Source organism: Syngnathus acus, chromosome 3, assembly GCF_901709675.1.
Source record: "Syngnathus acus chromosome 3, fSynAcu1.2, whole genome shotgun sequence".
Classification (NCBI taxonomy): Eukaryota; Metazoa; Chordata; class Actinopteri; order Syngnathiformes; family Syngnathidae; genus Syngnathus; species Syngnathus acus.
In genome coordinates, this window is record NC_051089.1 from 1,651,622 (window position 1) to 1,667,548 (window position 15,927).

The 15,927-nt window shown below is 42.4% G+C and overlaps 3 protein-coding genes across 6 annotated transcripts; 2 read left to right on the forward strand and 1 right to left on the reverse strand.

The window, feature by feature from the left end:
* Nucleotides 1-225: 225 nt before the first annotated feature.
* LOC119121017 (F-box/LRR-repeat protein 3-like) lies at nucleotides 226-4,779 on the forward strand. The gene is made up of 6 exons (XM_037248355.1): nucleotides 226-536; nucleotides 1,138-1,333; nucleotides 1,437-1,601; nucleotides 1,690-1,812; nucleotides 2,175-2,346; nucleotides 2,590-4,779. Exons 2-6 carry the CDS (start codon nucleotides 1,139-1,141, stop codon nucleotides 3,228-3,230), a joined length of 1,296 nt encoding a protein of 431 aa, XP_037104250.1. The 5' UTR covers nucleotides 226-536; nucleotide 1,138; the 3' UTR covers nucleotides 3,231-4,779.
* Nucleotides 4,780-5,220: 441 nt separating this feature from the next.
* Nucleotides 5,221-9,121, forward strand: LOC119121018 (LIM and senescent cell antigen-like-containing domain protein 1). Of its 2 annotated transcripts, XM_037248356.1 has the most exons (11): nucleotides 5,221-5,393; nucleotides 5,993-6,149; nucleotides 6,231-6,297; nucleotides 6,571-6,691; nucleotides 6,828-6,977; nucleotides 7,052-7,202; nucleotides 7,279-7,371; nucleotides 7,455-7,503; nucleotides 7,571-7,646; nucleotides 7,783-7,928; nucleotides 8,648-8,775. In XM_037248356.1, the coding sequence occupies exons 1-10, from the start codon at nucleotides 5,365-5,367 to the stop codon at nucleotides 7,904-7,906; spliced, it is 1,017 nt and encodes a 338-aa protein (XP_037104251.1). In that variant the 5' UTR covers nucleotides 5,221-5,364; the 3' UTR covers nucleotides 7,907-7,928; nucleotides 8,648-8,775. The 2 variants fall into 2 exon arrangements, with proteins under 2 accessions (XP_037104251.1, XP_037104252.1); XM_037248357.1 differs by lacking the exon at nucleotides 7,783-7,928 and having other exon boundaries at nucleotides 8,651-9,121.
* A 121-nt stretch (nucleotides 9,122-9,242) lies between these two features.
* Nucleotides 9,243-15,246, reverse strand: nkpd1 (NTPase, KAP family P-loop domain containing 1). Of its 3 annotated transcripts, none has more exons than XM_037248353.1 (6): nucleotides 14,973-15,246; nucleotides 14,150-14,216; nucleotides 13,662-13,778; nucleotides 11,793-12,121; nucleotides 10,165-11,625; nucleotides 9,243-9,904 (listed from the first exon to the last, which is right to left on the reverse strand). In XM_037248353.1, the coding sequence occupies exons 2-6, from the start codon at nucleotides 14,166-14,168 to the stop codon at nucleotides 9,629-9,631; spliced, it is 2,202 nt and encodes a 733-aa protein (XP_037104248.1). In that variant the 5' UTR covers nucleotides 14,169-14,216; nucleotides 14,973-15,246; the 3' UTR covers nucleotides 9,243-9,628. The 3 variants fall into 3 exon arrangements, with proteins under 3 accessions (XP_037104248.1, XP_037104247.1, XP_037104249.1); XM_037248352.1 differs by having other exon boundaries at nucleotides 14,813-15,245; XM_037248354.1 differs by lacking the exon at nucleotides 14,973-15,246 and adding an exon at nucleotides 14,325-14,349.
* Nucleotides 15,247-15,927: the final 681 nt, after the last annotated feature.

Sequence of the window (15,927 nt, forward strand, 5' to 3'; positions counted from 1 at the left end):
GTGCATCAGCAGTTTGTACCTCTGTCGCTTTGCAAATGGTCTACAATGGGGATGCGGTGTTCAATCTGCAAAACCATCAACATTTAATAAATTCGAAACTAAACACTTGTTGGTCTGGACTCCATGAGCTGCACTTTTAAATTGCAAATTCAATTTCTAGATGAATCTGGAGGCGAATTTCTTTGAGTGATTTAGCGCCTCCTGTTGACCCTTGGCTGTAAGCGCAAGCAGGTCAAGCAGTCTGTTGGCTGGCTTCGAGCTGCCTGCAAAACAAACGCCATCTTTAACCTGACTAACTACTGAAGCAGTCTTTCGGGACGAATCTGGGTTAACGGCTTTGGAGACGAAGCGGCGTCTGGAAATCTTCAATCCTCGCTAAAATTTACCAATCTTTCGATCGACGATTTATGGATCAATGTTTTTGAGCGGTCGGGCAGTCCGAACGCAGTTTAGTTGTGTCGGACCTGGTTGACGCAGACGGATAGCTTTTTTTTTTTTTTTTTTTTTAAACAAACAGCTTACTTAGGCGAAATCAGGTAAGTGGAAGATCTTTGAATATATATTTTACCCCTGAAACATCGTGTGACTCGACAATTTCATATGAATCCTTTTCCAGAATGCGCTTGCTAATGGCTTGGCTCAGCTACATGACATACGAGTGAGCTAGCTAACTCGTGGTGTTTGCGTTGTCAGCAAATTACTGATGCAGTCATTTTGAGAAAAACTACATTGTGTGCTTTTTGCACCGGAAACGGTTTTAACGACTTTAAGATAACGTGCTGTTTATGAATTGGTCATGAGACGCTCGTGTTTGTTGTGGCAAAAGGGAGGCGTGTCCACCCCCGCGATCATTATCAGGTCAGAGGAGTGGTTGCTATGCTAGCACTCAATGTGTTAGCCGACCAAATATCATTATCCCCCAGTCGCCCTTCAAAATAAAATATTATGAAAATTGTCGTGACAGAATAGAAGAAAGAAATTCCATTTCTAGTCATCATTAATAATCTAATGTATAACAAGAATGTGTAAATAAGGGTTAATAATGGAAATTCCATTACTTCAATGTTGTAATTATCTGATCAAGGATATTTTACGATTTTTTACGATGATGACAGTCTACCTGTATGTACCCTCCAGGATGAAACGAGGCCTCCAGGGAACTAAACAGGAGGATGGGGGCGGCACCAGTAGCGGGACTCTCAAGCGGGCTCGTAAACAGAGGCGGGATGCAGAACTTGACGAAGAAGTGGTCCACTGGGAATTGCTACCGCAAGAAGTCCTTCTCCACATTTTCCAGTATCTGCCTCTGCTGGATCGAGCCTACGCTTCTCAGGTACACAAGTCCCCAGTCGTTCTTAACTTTTTGAGAGGATTCTTTCACTTTTCCGGACTTGTACCAGGACCTGATGTGATTTGCATCCGCTTATTGTATGCAGGTGTGCCGGGGCTGGAACCACGCTTTTCACATGCCTGAGCTGTGGCGATGCTTTGAGTTTGAGTTGAATCAGCCAGCTAGCAGCTACCTGAAGGCTACACACCCCGACCTCATTAAACAAATCATCAAAAGGCACGCCAACCACTTGCAATACGTCAGCTTCAAGGTACCCAACCGTCTATCCGGGGAGACGAGAGATGGCGCCGCGGCTGTGCCGTCACATCTTATGTTGGAGTCTGTCTTTTTTTAAACAGGTGGACAGCAGCAGAGAATCGGCAGAAGCGGCATGCGACATCCTCTCTCAGCTTGTTAACTGCTCGCTGAAAACACTGGGCCTCATCTCCACTGCTCGGCCCAGCTTCATGGAGCTGCCGAAGGTCAGCTTCACTTTTCCAGATGGCACTCAGCATTGAGCTGAAATTGCATTTTTCTTTTTCCCCCTGGCTCAGCTATGCCAGCTAGAGAAATCTACACTCGTGCTCATTAGTTTACATAACTTGACCATGTTTAAGGTATGTAGCATTTTTTTGAGAAAGCACGAGTGATCGGGCCAATTTTCACCGTATTCAAATTCAACTATAAGGTATCGTTAGCATAGCGAGAAGAAAATAATGACATCGTCCACATTGTCTTCCGTTTTCCCCTCCACCGTTGTCAGTAGTTTATAAATTCTGTGTGACATCCACCATGCACATATACTAAGAAACTAAGATTTTTTTTTTTGGGATCTGTTCAACAGTCTCACTTCATCTCAGCGCTGACGGTGGTTTTTGTGAACTCCAAATCGTTGTCCTCCCTGAAGATTGATGACACGCCCGTCGACGACCCCTCCCTCAAAGTCCTGGTGGCCAATAACAGTGACACGCTGAAACTGCTGAAAATGAGCAGTTGTCCTCACGTGTCACCCGCAGGTACTGACAACGAGAACAAATTAAGGGATAAGGCCTCGTGATGAATTGTCATTAGCATTGCATTGATCTACAACAATTGCACGATCGCTGCGCAAAGCTGGTGCAGCAATCCATCTTAGGCGAGATCAATTCTGTCGGGCCTGAACTCTGAACAAATTTAAAATGAAGTGCATAGTTTGTGGGCCTAAATGCAAATTGCAAATTTCCTCCTGCGCAATTGTAAGTCGCCTTCTCCTCTCTCAGGCATCCTATGTGTGGCCGATCAGTGCCACGGTTTGAGAGAATTGGCTCTCAATTATCATTTGCTGAGCGACGAGCTCCTCATCGCCCTTTCCTCAGAGAAGCACGTTCACCTGGAGCACCTGCGCATCGACGTGGTGAGTGAGAATCCGGGCCAGCAGTTCCATACGATCAAGAAGAGCAGTTGGGACGCCATGGTGCGCCACTCGCCCAAATTCAACCTGGTCATGTACTTCTTCCTCTACGAGGACGAGTTCGGCCCCTTCTTCCGTGACGAGCTGCCCGTCACGCATCTGTATTTCGGCCGCTCGGTCAGTAAAGACGTGCTGGGCCGCGTCGGGCTCACCTGCCCGCGCCTGGTGGAGTTGGTGGTGTGCGCTAACGGGCTGCGGCCGCTGGATGAGGAGCTGATCCGCATAGCCCAACGCTGCACGCAGCTGTCGGCCATCGGCTTGGGGGAATGCGAAGTGTCCTGCAGCGCCTTTGTGGAGTTTGTCAAGATGTGTGGCGACAGACTGAGCCAGCTGTCAATCATGGAAGAAGTGCTGGTTCCCGATCACCGCTACGGGCTGGATGATATCCACTGGGAGGTGTCCAAGCATCTGGGTCGCGTTTGGTTCCCTGACATGATGCCCACCTGGTGAAGAGATTTTTCGGAGAGAATATTAATTCTACTATAAGATACATATATTAAGACACGGGGGCAAAAATAATGAATCTAATTACGTGGGCTCTAAAAGAAATCTTGTAAAATTATTTTCAAGTTGTCCACGCCATTTGTATATATTTTCTACGTATATTTATATATATATTTAAATGTTTCCGTTTTGACAAAACATTGTTCTCGGAGCAACGTGCAGATTAGTCAAGTGGCGATTTTAGGGATGACCTTTTCTGTGCAAATCACAGAAATGTCTGGAATCGAAGGGCACATTGTGGCAGTTGTATCATGAAGTCGTGTATTTATTGAATCATAAAACCGTAACCTGATATAACGGAGAACCCTTCAAATTGCAATCGCTAACAGTTACACTTTTAATTTCGGCTATATACAGACTGTCAACCTTTGGCGCCGTGTGAACGAACGCTTAATCACTTTTGATAACCGTTTACAAAGCACTTTGAGAGATATAAAAATAACACGTTGATGAGATTAAAATTTCAGAGTATGTTTAGGGGTGAACCAGACCTGGTGGTTAAATACTAGGTAACCAGTTCACAGATAATAGAACGGATGGCACTTAGCAATATACAGTGATCACACGTATGCATGTTTTGTTTTTCTTTTCAGTATTACAAATTTGAGATCGACACACACATGCACTTTGGTTCCAATGAATGATCACAATCCTTAGCTCTTGAGTATACATATGCATACATATTTGGCCATTTTCATTAGCGCCGTTTCATCTATTAATAAACTCCTGGTAGATTCATTATGATGAATTCCAAATACTTAAGATGAAGGTCATTCTAAAGGGCACCCTGAACATATTTGATAGCCATCCAACATGATTTGAAATGCATGTGAATGGATGATGTTGGTTTAGTGTGAGCTTCAGAATTTTTGAAATGTTCCGTGACAGTCCTCAGAATGTACATGCTTGTATGAAACTGAGGGCCTTTAACAAAACTGTACATACCGCATCATCATCTGAGGTTGACGTGGAGATCATCTCTTTTGTACAACTCAAAAGTTATGTTGGGATTTTTGGCGAATCCAAGGAAAAATAACCCAATCATGCTTGAATGATGTTAATATGCAATTCAAATTCAACCATGGAAATCAGACTGAATCAGTGCTCCAATAACAAGATGACCCATGAAAATGTATTGCTTTAGTGAGATGTTTTCACGTTTCACTATTTTTCTTAGCGCTCGAGTGGGAACGTAACTGGATTAAGTCTTAAAATTCATGCAGCATGTTTGTGGACTCACTGAAGGACATCACCCTTGGACCGGTCAATAAAAGAACCCTTTAAATCATTGTGTTGAAACCTTCCATCCATTTTCTGTACCGCTTTGCCTGTTCAAGGTTGACAATCAGCCTTTGTAGTAATTGATTTGCAAATGTTCCCCAGTTGCCACATGGGTATGTATGTGTCCATGACCTCGGCAGTGGACTCTGTTCTTTTTTTTTTTTTGCAATACATTATAATGTCTTAATAAATACATACCATTAGTGGATATAAATATTGTCACTGTATCTGTGTTAGTACAGCTAGAAAATCCATCCTCAAGGTATGTGCACTTGTGCATGAAAAAAAATCTTTAAAAAAGGTACTTTTACATACATTTAGTACGTACGGAAAATCTGCATATAATTAACACCCATTGAAATACATCTGAGGGTTGATTATAAGATTTTTTTTAATGAATCAGTCAATTAATTTCTAATCAGTATACTTGATTTGCGAATAATCGGCATCACTATTGGCTTTAATATTTTATAGGATGAATTATTGGAAAAGAAAGACGACTCGATACATGACTGAACATGTACTGTTAATGTGGCATTTGCTTCAGATATCTCCCCAATAAAAGACGATCCTATTCTCAATATCTTTTAAAGTAGAACAATTCGAATCGGTTCAGCAAATCAGGGCGGTGGCGAAGGAGTGTATGTACTGTCTTGATCCAGCGGGCAAGTCTCTTCACGTGGCGTGACGCCAGGGGCAAGGCTTCGCCCATCCCAGATAAAACAAAACAAAAACTAGTTCAGCGAGCAACACATCAGTTAACTAAATACGGTTCGATAATCTTGCATGTCAAGAGGTGATGCTGGGTGTGGCCGGAATGACGGGCAGGTGAGTGTTAACATAAACACCGTCAACATTGCTAGCATTCACAGCTGCTAATTTAAGAGCTAGCGCGAGCTTAAGCTACACGTCACTTTGACGAGACGTGTATGATCTCGTAATAACGCTGGAATATGCTCATGATTTGTCAATTATGGACTGATTAGGAAAAGAAATGCACTCATCGTCAAAAGACGTTTTTGATCTATTGTGCAAATGTTAGCCAGTTAGCATGCTAATAAGTTATCTCTACCCCAAAACTTTGGTTTGTGCAATTGAATATATATGGACGGGCAATAATAAAAGAGTAATTACTCATACTAATGCGTCCGTGCCAGGACAAAGTCTGTACGTATTATTATTTTTTTTTTTAGTTTAGTTTAGAGATGAGGCCACAGAAATTCAGCCACATCCCAGAGCTTCTCTTCCTCACCAAATTATGTGATGTGATTCTAAAGGTTTCCTCCTACTGTGATGCCAGAAACGTCCTAGTAGATCATATTGGAGTCATGCGAGGAAAGCATTGAATCAGAAACATTCCTACTTGAATTGACTACTTTTTACTTACGGTTGTGTATTAATTACTACTTTCTTGTGTCATGCAACAGCATCGCCAATGCCCTGGCCAGTGCGGCCTGTGAACGATGCAAGAGTGGCTTTGCTCCCACTGAGAAGATTGTCAACAGCAATGGAGAGTTGTACCATGAACAATGCTTCGTGTGTGCCCAGTGTTTCCAGCAGTTTCCGGAGGGACTCTTCTACGAGGTACTATTCCATTTCTCATCAGAAAGTGTGAATCTGTCCCTCAAAATGCATTTTCTCCTTTGGATCTTTTTTGTTTTACAGTTTGAAGGCCGGAAATACTGCGAGCACGACTTTCAGATGCTCTTTGCTCCCTGCTGTCGTCAATGCGGTGAGTGTTTTACTGCACTGCAGTCATAATGAATACGAAGAAGGCAAACAAGATGATGCAGCTTGTTTGAGAGGACTCCAAACAATTGATGACTAATACTTGAACTTTCCGATATAAAATTCATCATCAGTATTTTGCTGTTATAACTTCAGTCAGCAGTTTTGTTCCTCTGATAACATTGTAATAAGCACAATCCGGTGAATTGCTTATCAAAACTGCCGGGGGAAGACAAATTCTGTCTCGAGTGAATCGATCGCTTGTGATCTCCTTCAGGTGAATTCATCATCGGTCGTGTCATAAAGGCCATGAACAACAGTTGGCACCCCGACTGCTTCTGCTGTGACATCTGCCAGTCTGTGTTGGCTGACGTGGGCTTTGTCAAAAATGCTGGCAGGTTTGCGCACCATCTTATTTATTATTTCTAAAGCTCGTACGCCAAATGGCTTCATAGGAACAGCTCAACTGCATAAGAAATACAAACAATGGCATGTCTCCAGTCAAGTTAAATCATTGTTTCTCAAAATGTGCAGGCACCTATGTCGCCCGTGCCATAATCGGGAGAAGGCTCGTGGTCTCGGCAAGTACATCTGCCAGAAGTGCCACGCCATCATTGAAGAGCAACCACTGATCTTTAAGAATGACCCTTACCACCCGGACCACTTCAACTGCAACAATTGCGGGTCAGTACTCTCCGCGGTAGAATGTCGGAGCTCATCTATCATGCCTGCTTGGATATTCACAATCCTGTTCACAGGAAGGAGCTGACAGCTGAAGCCAGGGAACTGAAAGGCGAACTTTTCTGCTTGCCGTGCCATGACAAGATGGGCGTGCCCATCTGCGGAGCGTGCAGGAGACCCATCGAGGGCCGTGTTGTCAATGCTATGGGCAAGCAGTGGCACGTTGAGGTGAGGGAGCCAGGCGGCTTGCGAGTCTGTCTTCAAATTCATCCCAGAAGCTCATTTGGAACTTTGGTGCTTGCAGCATTTTGTGTGCGCCAAGTGCGAGAAGCCGTTCCTTGGCCATCGCCATTATGAGAGGAAGGGCTTGGCTTACTGCGAAACGCATTACAACCAGGTTTGAACAAAGCGCCCAACGTAAAAAAATCCAAACTCAACCTCTCGTTAAATATCTCTGACTTTTATGCGTTTGTTTTCAAGCTTTTCGGTGATGTGTGTTACCACTGCAACCGTGTGATTGAGGGTGATGGTAAGTATTGATCATAGAAATCTTGGGGGGGGGAAAGAAAAAATCTGAATATTTTTCTCCTCCACAGTCGTTTCCGCTCTCAACAAGGCCTGGTGTGTCAGTTGTTTCTCCTGCTCCACCTGCAACACAAAGCTCACCCTCAAGTAAGTGTTTGTGGTTACCAATAACCTTCAATTGCAGCCAGTTAACTTTGAGTACTCAACTTCTACTGTCCATCTTCTCACTTGTCCCTCCCGATTTCCTCTCTCAACTCTCTACATGCTTCGTGTGCGCGGCCAGAGATAAGTTTGTCGAAATTGACCTGAAGCCCGTATGCAAGCATTGCTACGAGTGTTTTCCGGAGGAGTTGAAACGCCGACTGGCCCGGCGTGAGCGCAAGAAAAAACCTGCCGCTTCTCAGTAGAGATCTTAACTTTTGCACGTTGGTGCGGTTTCCGCCTTCCTCCATGTCGTGAATATGCATGACTCGTCATATTATGCATGCACCTTTTTGGTTTTTCTTTTTCAATGTCAGTTTTACCTTCGACAGTACAGCGAGACCCCACTACATGGCAGCAAAGTACTTGTGATGGAGAGAATCATAAAACGGCAATATCACACCTCTTTGGCACTTGGTAATTGGAAGAAAAAAATGGCTTTGAAATGCACCTCCATTCGGTTGATTTTGCATTTATTTACAAATAGATTGCCCTAATCGCACACGCTGTCATTCATTCTTGAAGAGTACAAATTTGGGGACCCTGCAGGATAATCTCAGTCTGATGTGTTGGAGCAGAAAGAGGGTATTGCAAATTGTGGATCACTCTACAGTCCAGCAATGATAAAGGCAGGAAGTAATGTTGAAGCGTTTAAGAAGCTTTTAAATGCGATGGCGGGGTGGTGCAAGGAGGAGACGAGTCGGGCAAATTATTCCATCCTGCAGCGTTTTGCAACAGCATTGCCATGAAAATTGAGACCTGACAGCATCAATGAATAAAACATTTCAGGCAGATAATAATGGCTGTTGTAAAGGAGGTGGGATTGCGTCATGTTTACCAAACTACTTAAGGCTGCTAATGAACTTGTAGTGAGGTTGAGCCGTACTGATGCACGCGTTAACTAGAGAACATACGCAGTCCTAACATGCTCTTCCTTCCTGTTTTTGCAGGAACAAATTTGTTGAGTTTGACATGAAGCCTGTTTGTAAAAAGTGCTACGAGAAGTTTCCCCTTGAGCTGAAGAAAAGGCTGAAGAAGCTGGCTGAAGCATTAGGACGCAAATAGGCAAGTTGGCCTGACAATTAAGAACAAAATGGTTTTCATCATCATGGTTTATTCTATATTTTATAGTCAACGCTTTAAAAAATATATAATTCTATACGTGTGTATAAAAAATATATCTACTTTCCTAAAGTGACCTTACCCTGTATGTCCCTTTTCTCATGACCATCGAACAAGTAATTCATGTGTCCAATTTATACTTTTACTTGAAATGTGTGTTGAGTTTGGTCCAAGCCGCATTTAGTCGCAATGCTCCGTTCCGTGATTATTATGAACAAGACGCAGAGGATATTTAAAGGCATTTTTGATCAATCGTCCTTGTTTGCTTTCCCAAGTCCAAATAAAAAAAGTAAACAGCATTTTGAAGTTGCCAGTCTTGTATCACTAACACGCTTAAATCTTGGAATATTCATGATTCAGCATACCGCTTGTACGGTTGGTGAGCAAAATTGTTTGGGAATGAGAAATGTGACAAAACTCTGCTAGTGTCAGCATCATTTTTTACGGGCCGCTTTTTGTGCAGCATCGATTTATAGACTGTTTAATTTAGAAATATGCTGTATACACTTCATTTACATTTCACTGCCTCACACATGAGTATTTGCTTTTGCCTTCAGTCTGTACAAATACACAACGTGGTCTTCAGTCTATAAAGCCCACTACCTGTCACAGTTTGTATAAAAAAAAAAGAATTGCAAAATTTGAGCCTCATTGGTGAGACAAAGAGACGTTTGGCTCCGAGTTTAGCATCGAGTCTTAGAAATAAGGTGCCAAAACCAAATTGCTGCATAATCAATAACACTTGGAATTGTGTGATCGAATTACTATTTTTCGATGAATATTTCTGGGATATCCATCTTGGATTCTTAGCTAGTAGCCAAATGGGGATTTGATGAGGAACGATGAGAGTCATGCAGGTGAAGTCTCGACAGGTGACTTGGAGGGTGCTGCACATTCTTGTTTTGCGCTTGAAGATGCAGTGGAAAACCCAGGAAGCGGAGTCGGAAGGTAGTCCATTCTCCAAAGGTCATGTCTAAGAGTTTTTTAATATCATCCGGGTCACCAAATACCAGAGACGAGCCAGTGATGTGATTGCTTTTTATGATTGCAGCATACTTTTGTGGATATTCCATCTTTTCCAGCTAGGAAGAAAAAGAATCACATGCATTAGAGAGGTTAAAAAGTACAGTAATTGTACCAATGTTCTTACTTTGAGACTCTGGCTTCCTCCCACATTCTAAAAACATTCATGTTAGGTGTCAGAAACTTAAATCATTCAAATCATGTCACTAAACAGCCTACATTTTTAATTTAATTGCTGTATAAGCCAAATGACACCGAATATTTTGGTACAGATCAGAGTCGGACACTCCAAATGTAGTCCTGGGTTGCCACTTCTTACCTCTTTACAAATATCCTCCGAGTCCATATTGATTAGAGATGTGATCGGCAAAGGCGCAGAGGTTCTGATCCAACCGGTATCTTTCAACCTGGATGTTCCTCGTATCATTGCCAACTCACTCTTAATCGACGGATTTAGGTTAACCGTGACCCGGTTGAGTGCCTTCAGATCCTTAATTGTGAAGTGGAAGTCTATCTTGAGGAATCTCTCAAACATCTCTGGGTCTCCGTCCTGGTCAAGTAGGTCTTCAATCTGAGAACGCATCACGTAAAGCTCGGCTCTGGACTCGGTGAAAACTTTCCATAAGCTTTTGGAATCGTCAACCTCGGGATCCTTGTTCTGATCGATATCGTCTCTCTGTCGGGCATCTTCCACACACTGGATAATCCAGCTGAGTCGGCAGGGCCACTGATTAGCCAGGACCACCCAGGCGGCTATGAGATCAGGTTGAGGGAGCTCTGTCTTTGAGGCCTTCATGATGATCACAGTCACTCGAATTGAGTTGATCACTCGCCGCATGGACATGGAGTCATCCAAGATATACTCATTTAACTTTGTCTCGTTGCTTTTAAGGATCCTCTTAACCCACCCTTCGACTTCCGCCTCGGTTATATCTGGTTGAACGGTTTTATCGATCAAGGGCATTGCCTCGTTTGTTTCCAATATAACCACTGAAGATGAATTTGACAAAGAGTTTCTTTCAAAGCCTCCAGTTTGATGTTTATCTTCAATTATGTTCCCGTCCTTGAGAGTTTTTGAACCGCCGGCCAGGCTGTGAAATAAAGTGAGCTTTGAATCGTCACAAAGGGGTGGCACGGTGAAGGCCAGAGTAACAATTCGCCGCAACAGCGCGTAAGCCCGGTCTTCTTTGCAAAAGCAGCCATCTGCATAGTTGACCTTCTGTACGATAATGTCTGGGTCGACCGCCAGAATTGAAATGAACGGACTGTCTTCGTCTGATAGCAGAATGTTGATAGCATCTAAAACGGCAACAATTTTTGGCGGGGAGCAGCGGTCTAAATTGACGATCTTTAGAACCACTCTGATCCTTCTCCTCTCAAACACCTCCAGGAACTCGACAAAACGAGAAAGGAGCCACATCTCTTTCCTGACTTGGTCCATGAAGCCCAGCTTGCTGCTGACCCGCTCGTTGTCCATGCCTCTCTTGAGATTGCGCTCCTGGTTGAAAATAAGGTTCTTGATCATCCCGAAAGCAAACCTCAGCACGTTGGCAGCTGGAACTCCAAAGGAAGCAAGGACCAGGCCTTTTAGCACGCTAACGCGGCTCGTGGTTGTTCCGTTTACTTTCGCAGCAGGTTTGCCCATATGGTTGGGAAGTTCAAATGTCAAAAGGAATACTAGGATGATTAATGGCACCAACAGAGTGAGAAGGAGGAGAAACCACAGAGGGCAGCAACAAATTTTCTTCGACCTCCAGTGATTGGGACCAGCCACCACTATCTGATGAGATGAAACAAACACGGAAAGTGATTAATGGGTACGATGATTCAGTTTGGTCAAGTTTGGGCGCTAGCTAGCATGCTACCCCACCGCTAAGGTGTTTGTGTTGTATTATGTGCAGGTTTTGGAATCTTTAGCTGCTACACAGAAAAAAAAACCACACAAACCTTCTTTTTGATTTCATCCTCGACATCATGTTGGGCCACCCGATATAATACTAGCTGTAATTTCCCAAAATTGATTTGCATCGCTTGAAAGAGTCGGATGGCCAGACCGGCCCAGAGCAGGTCACTGCCTGCAAAGTGCCAGGCGCTGAAGTTTACAAAAATGAAACGGACATTATGATGGTCCTGATTCTCTTTGGTCCAAATGGGCTTGTAGAATAGCAGCCGCCAAACTAGCGCTAACAGGCCAGAAAGTGAAGGTTGAATAGTGCGAGGCTGGAATTTTCCTTTGTAGTTCTCTTCGATCTTCAAAGCTTCTCGCGACAAGTACACTGGAGAGACAAAAACAGTGGTGGGAGCAAATTAACTGGAGGAGAATCAGATGGTCAGGAAAATTTTCTCCAACACAAATGTCACTTTGTTGCTTAATGTTGATCTAGTAGTCGCACTTGTTTTAATGCATTATCTCACTAAAATATATTAAATTCAATAATTTAAAATTTGCAATGTGGACTCGCAAGAGCACAGCATATTTTTTCCCTTTACTTCAGTCAGGCCCAGAAAAGCTGACGCTATTTCTGCACGTTGACTAATGCCAGTTCCAGGTAAAGTATGACATGCTAGCCACATGTGGCCCATTCACAGACTATGACCAGCACTTGCAATTTTTATCATGTCAAACAGTAAAATAGGTTCTGCATGTAAGCTTGTGGAAGGAACAAACAAAAGCGCCAACTTTTCAAAATGGTGCCCTTCTCCCTGTCCTTGTTTGAGGACATCTGAACCTTGTGGAGGGATGTTCCTTATATACCCAATTATGACGACACGCACCTGTTTGTAATTAACCTGTGGAAGGTTCCACACAGGTGTTTTCTGAGGGGGCGGGGCATTTTGCAGGCATCACATTCAAATTAGAAAATATCAAGAAATATAAATCATCACCATGTGGATTTGGATCTATGATTTGATGGTAATCGATTTGGATTGGTCGAACTGAATTTGAGGTTGCCATGGTGATATAAAGTTTGTTCCTACCTACTGAGACAAGGGAAAGCTTGCAAAATTGGATACATTATTAAAAAGATCATTAGGCCTACTGCACTCATTTGCTTCTGTCGGTAATCCTTTCTCATGAATAGAGAATATCGGTCTGCACATCCATACATTCATCAATCTATTTGTTGAAGCCAACGCTGTGAATTATTATTTGATGGAGATCTAGCCAGAAGTCGACTGTTTGTTGTTCTTGTTCTGCAATTAATTGGCGTCTCTGCGGGGATCATGCAAAATAAGCCTTTCTCATCTGTTACCCTGAGAAGAAAAATGGAACTAAATGAAAAACTTGTTTGGAAAAAAACCTGAAGATCATGTTACCGATCGTTTTAACTTGATTTTTTTTAATACGTATTTTAAACTATCATAAATCATAACGAAATAGCTTCAGCTATGTTATTAAAGTTCATTTCGAGATTTTCATCTGAGCTGGTCTATAAAAAAAAAAGCAAGACTTTTCCAAGTGAACTAAGGATAAACATTGTGTTTAATGATTATCTGCCAAGACAAAGCTTGTGTTGGTGTGTGCCTGTGCGTAAATGGCCTCCTACAGACACAGCGGGCAGGAACGTCTTGGTGCAGCTTATAAGTGATAAGATAAACATCCACAACAACACGCTGTCATCAAAGTTTACTGTTGTGTGGTCCGGCACAATTTGCAAATGGGCTTACACGGATAACAATAAATTTATTCAACTGAATAAACTCTAAATACAGGATTTAATAACGACAGTAGGATGACTGCAATTTATTTATCTGAAACACCGCGTAGGAATCAGCAGGATTCCGGAAGACAATAATGAGTGAGCGTATACATACCTTCCATTTTTCCAAGGATTCTTCCAATTCGACTCTGACAAGAAGAGTAAAGTCCGACAGTTGCCGGCGATGAAACTTTGGTTAAGGTCTTGGAAAGGGCGTATGCAAAAATGTCATCTGGAAACACATTTTAGAAAATAATAGCAAAACTGTTTTTGGTATGTACATATTCACTTGACCGTTGATGTCACAAGCGCCCTGAAAGATAACAATTGCTTGCCACTCATTTTCAAAAAATACTTGCATGCTTTCAAATAAAAAAAGCAATTTGTTTCTGACATGCTTGAATAATGCATCATTCCGAACGTCATGCTTTTGCGATTTTTCAGATTCGGAACGCATCTGACGGAAGTGCGGCAGTTATTTGAACAAAGTCCAAAGTGTAACGGAATCATTAAGGCTCAATCCCAATAACCCCAATTGTGTCTCATCTCGCCCCCCCCAATATTTATGATTAAGCGGAAGAAATGGGATTGGTTGTATCTTACCTTTGGTGGGAGGAGACATGATTACAGATCGGTGTTGTGTCCAATTTCAGAAAAGTTTCATTTTGACCTATAAAATAGAAGCAGAGTCAGTTTCACCACAAATAATCAAGATATGTGTTTGTCGTGTGTGTGTGTCTCATTCCTTTGTTTACAAATGTGAGTCTATTGCATGCACCTTCTCATGATGAGCATGCAAGTAAAATTAGTCAGAATTGTAAATCATTTGTCAATCCAAACAGTCTTGCTTACTTTTGCATCATCATATTGTGTAGGCAGCATTTACACTTGGAAAATCATTGTTTGTATGAAGGATGGGGTTTTCATAGAGAGAGAAAGAGAACAAGATGTTTTGTTCGTGCTGGCTTCATTGACTCTGAAACAAATCTCTTCACAGATTCTTCTAACTGTCTTTAATGATAGTGCAGCATTCATGAACTGTTCCTTGGTTTTATCTACACGGAACTGCTTCCCTTGGTCAATAAGTTATTCAGCTCGCAGAAACCACTCCCTCTTTGTCGTTGCCTCTCGCTCACCAAAACATGCACGGAATGAAATAAGCAACACCAGAAAGATTTTAAACCCTTCACTTGTTAAGTTTCTTGAACTGCTTTCAGAAAGTTGGATTATTTCTGTGCAGACATGTCCAAGATTAAATAGTCTTACCTTGAAAAGTTCCTGCTGTTCCCTCTCATGCCCACAAATCATGCAGAGATATATTCCGGTTTGCAACTGTGTGAACTGGCCGGACTTTGGAGTCTTAAAAAAAACACTGATATGACAGCGTGTATGTCTGTGAAAGGAAAAAAAAAGAAGAAAACTCCACCTGATCAGGAAGTTGTATTAGTCTGCTGGCCCGACACTTTCTCGGAAGTAAGGTCACTGATAAATTAGAATTTGAGCAGTCACAGCATGTCCGTTTAAAGACTGGGATGAAAAAAGGTCTTTCTGGATACACATGAAAAGTAGAAACATGGCTTGTGGCATTAAGCATCCAATCTTGGAGAAAAAACAGAACAAATGAATGATTTTCTGTGGCTTGAGTGATTCATGATGTGAATTCCTTCAATGTAGCCCCCCGGGTTAAGAAAGGCTGGATTCTTCGGTGTGGCCTGAACATGCAAAGCAGCTCGGATGCCAAAGCGATCGTCGGTAATCAGCCTACGGCGTTATTTGTCATGACAGAACTGGTTAGTCAAGCTTTTAAAAACAAGCTGGATGCATAATTTCCCTTGGCATCATGACTGGTTTTTCTTTTTTTTCCCCATTAGCGTTCTTCTACCATCTGCTGTCACATAATATCTTACAAACTAAACTTCTGGACATGCTAATGCTAAATGTTTGTTAGCATTGTGTGTAGCATTTACACTGCACTTGTCTTGTTCTATTCCTCTACTAACAAGACCTTTGGTGTCCTGTTTGAACATTTTCATTTCCATTTTTAGTGGAGTGGAGCTGCTAAAAAGAAGCTTGATTAGTGTAATGTCTGATTAGTGTTTAAAGTAACTGGCTTCGGGGTGACTCATCGTGGCCCAACTACCAGTACTGATTACAGAAGTGCTTAAATTAACATGATTATCATACAGAGTGAACTTGTGCACACGCACGAGTGTGTGTGTGTGTGTGTTCACTTCACTGAAAACTTACATTTAAGGACAAAGAGGTCATGATGACTACAGTCAGAGACTGACACACCTACATCTAATCTTATGAGATCCCCTTCAGAAAATTATTTACACCATCAGACTTGGTGGTAACCAAAATGTTAGGAACACCTGAAT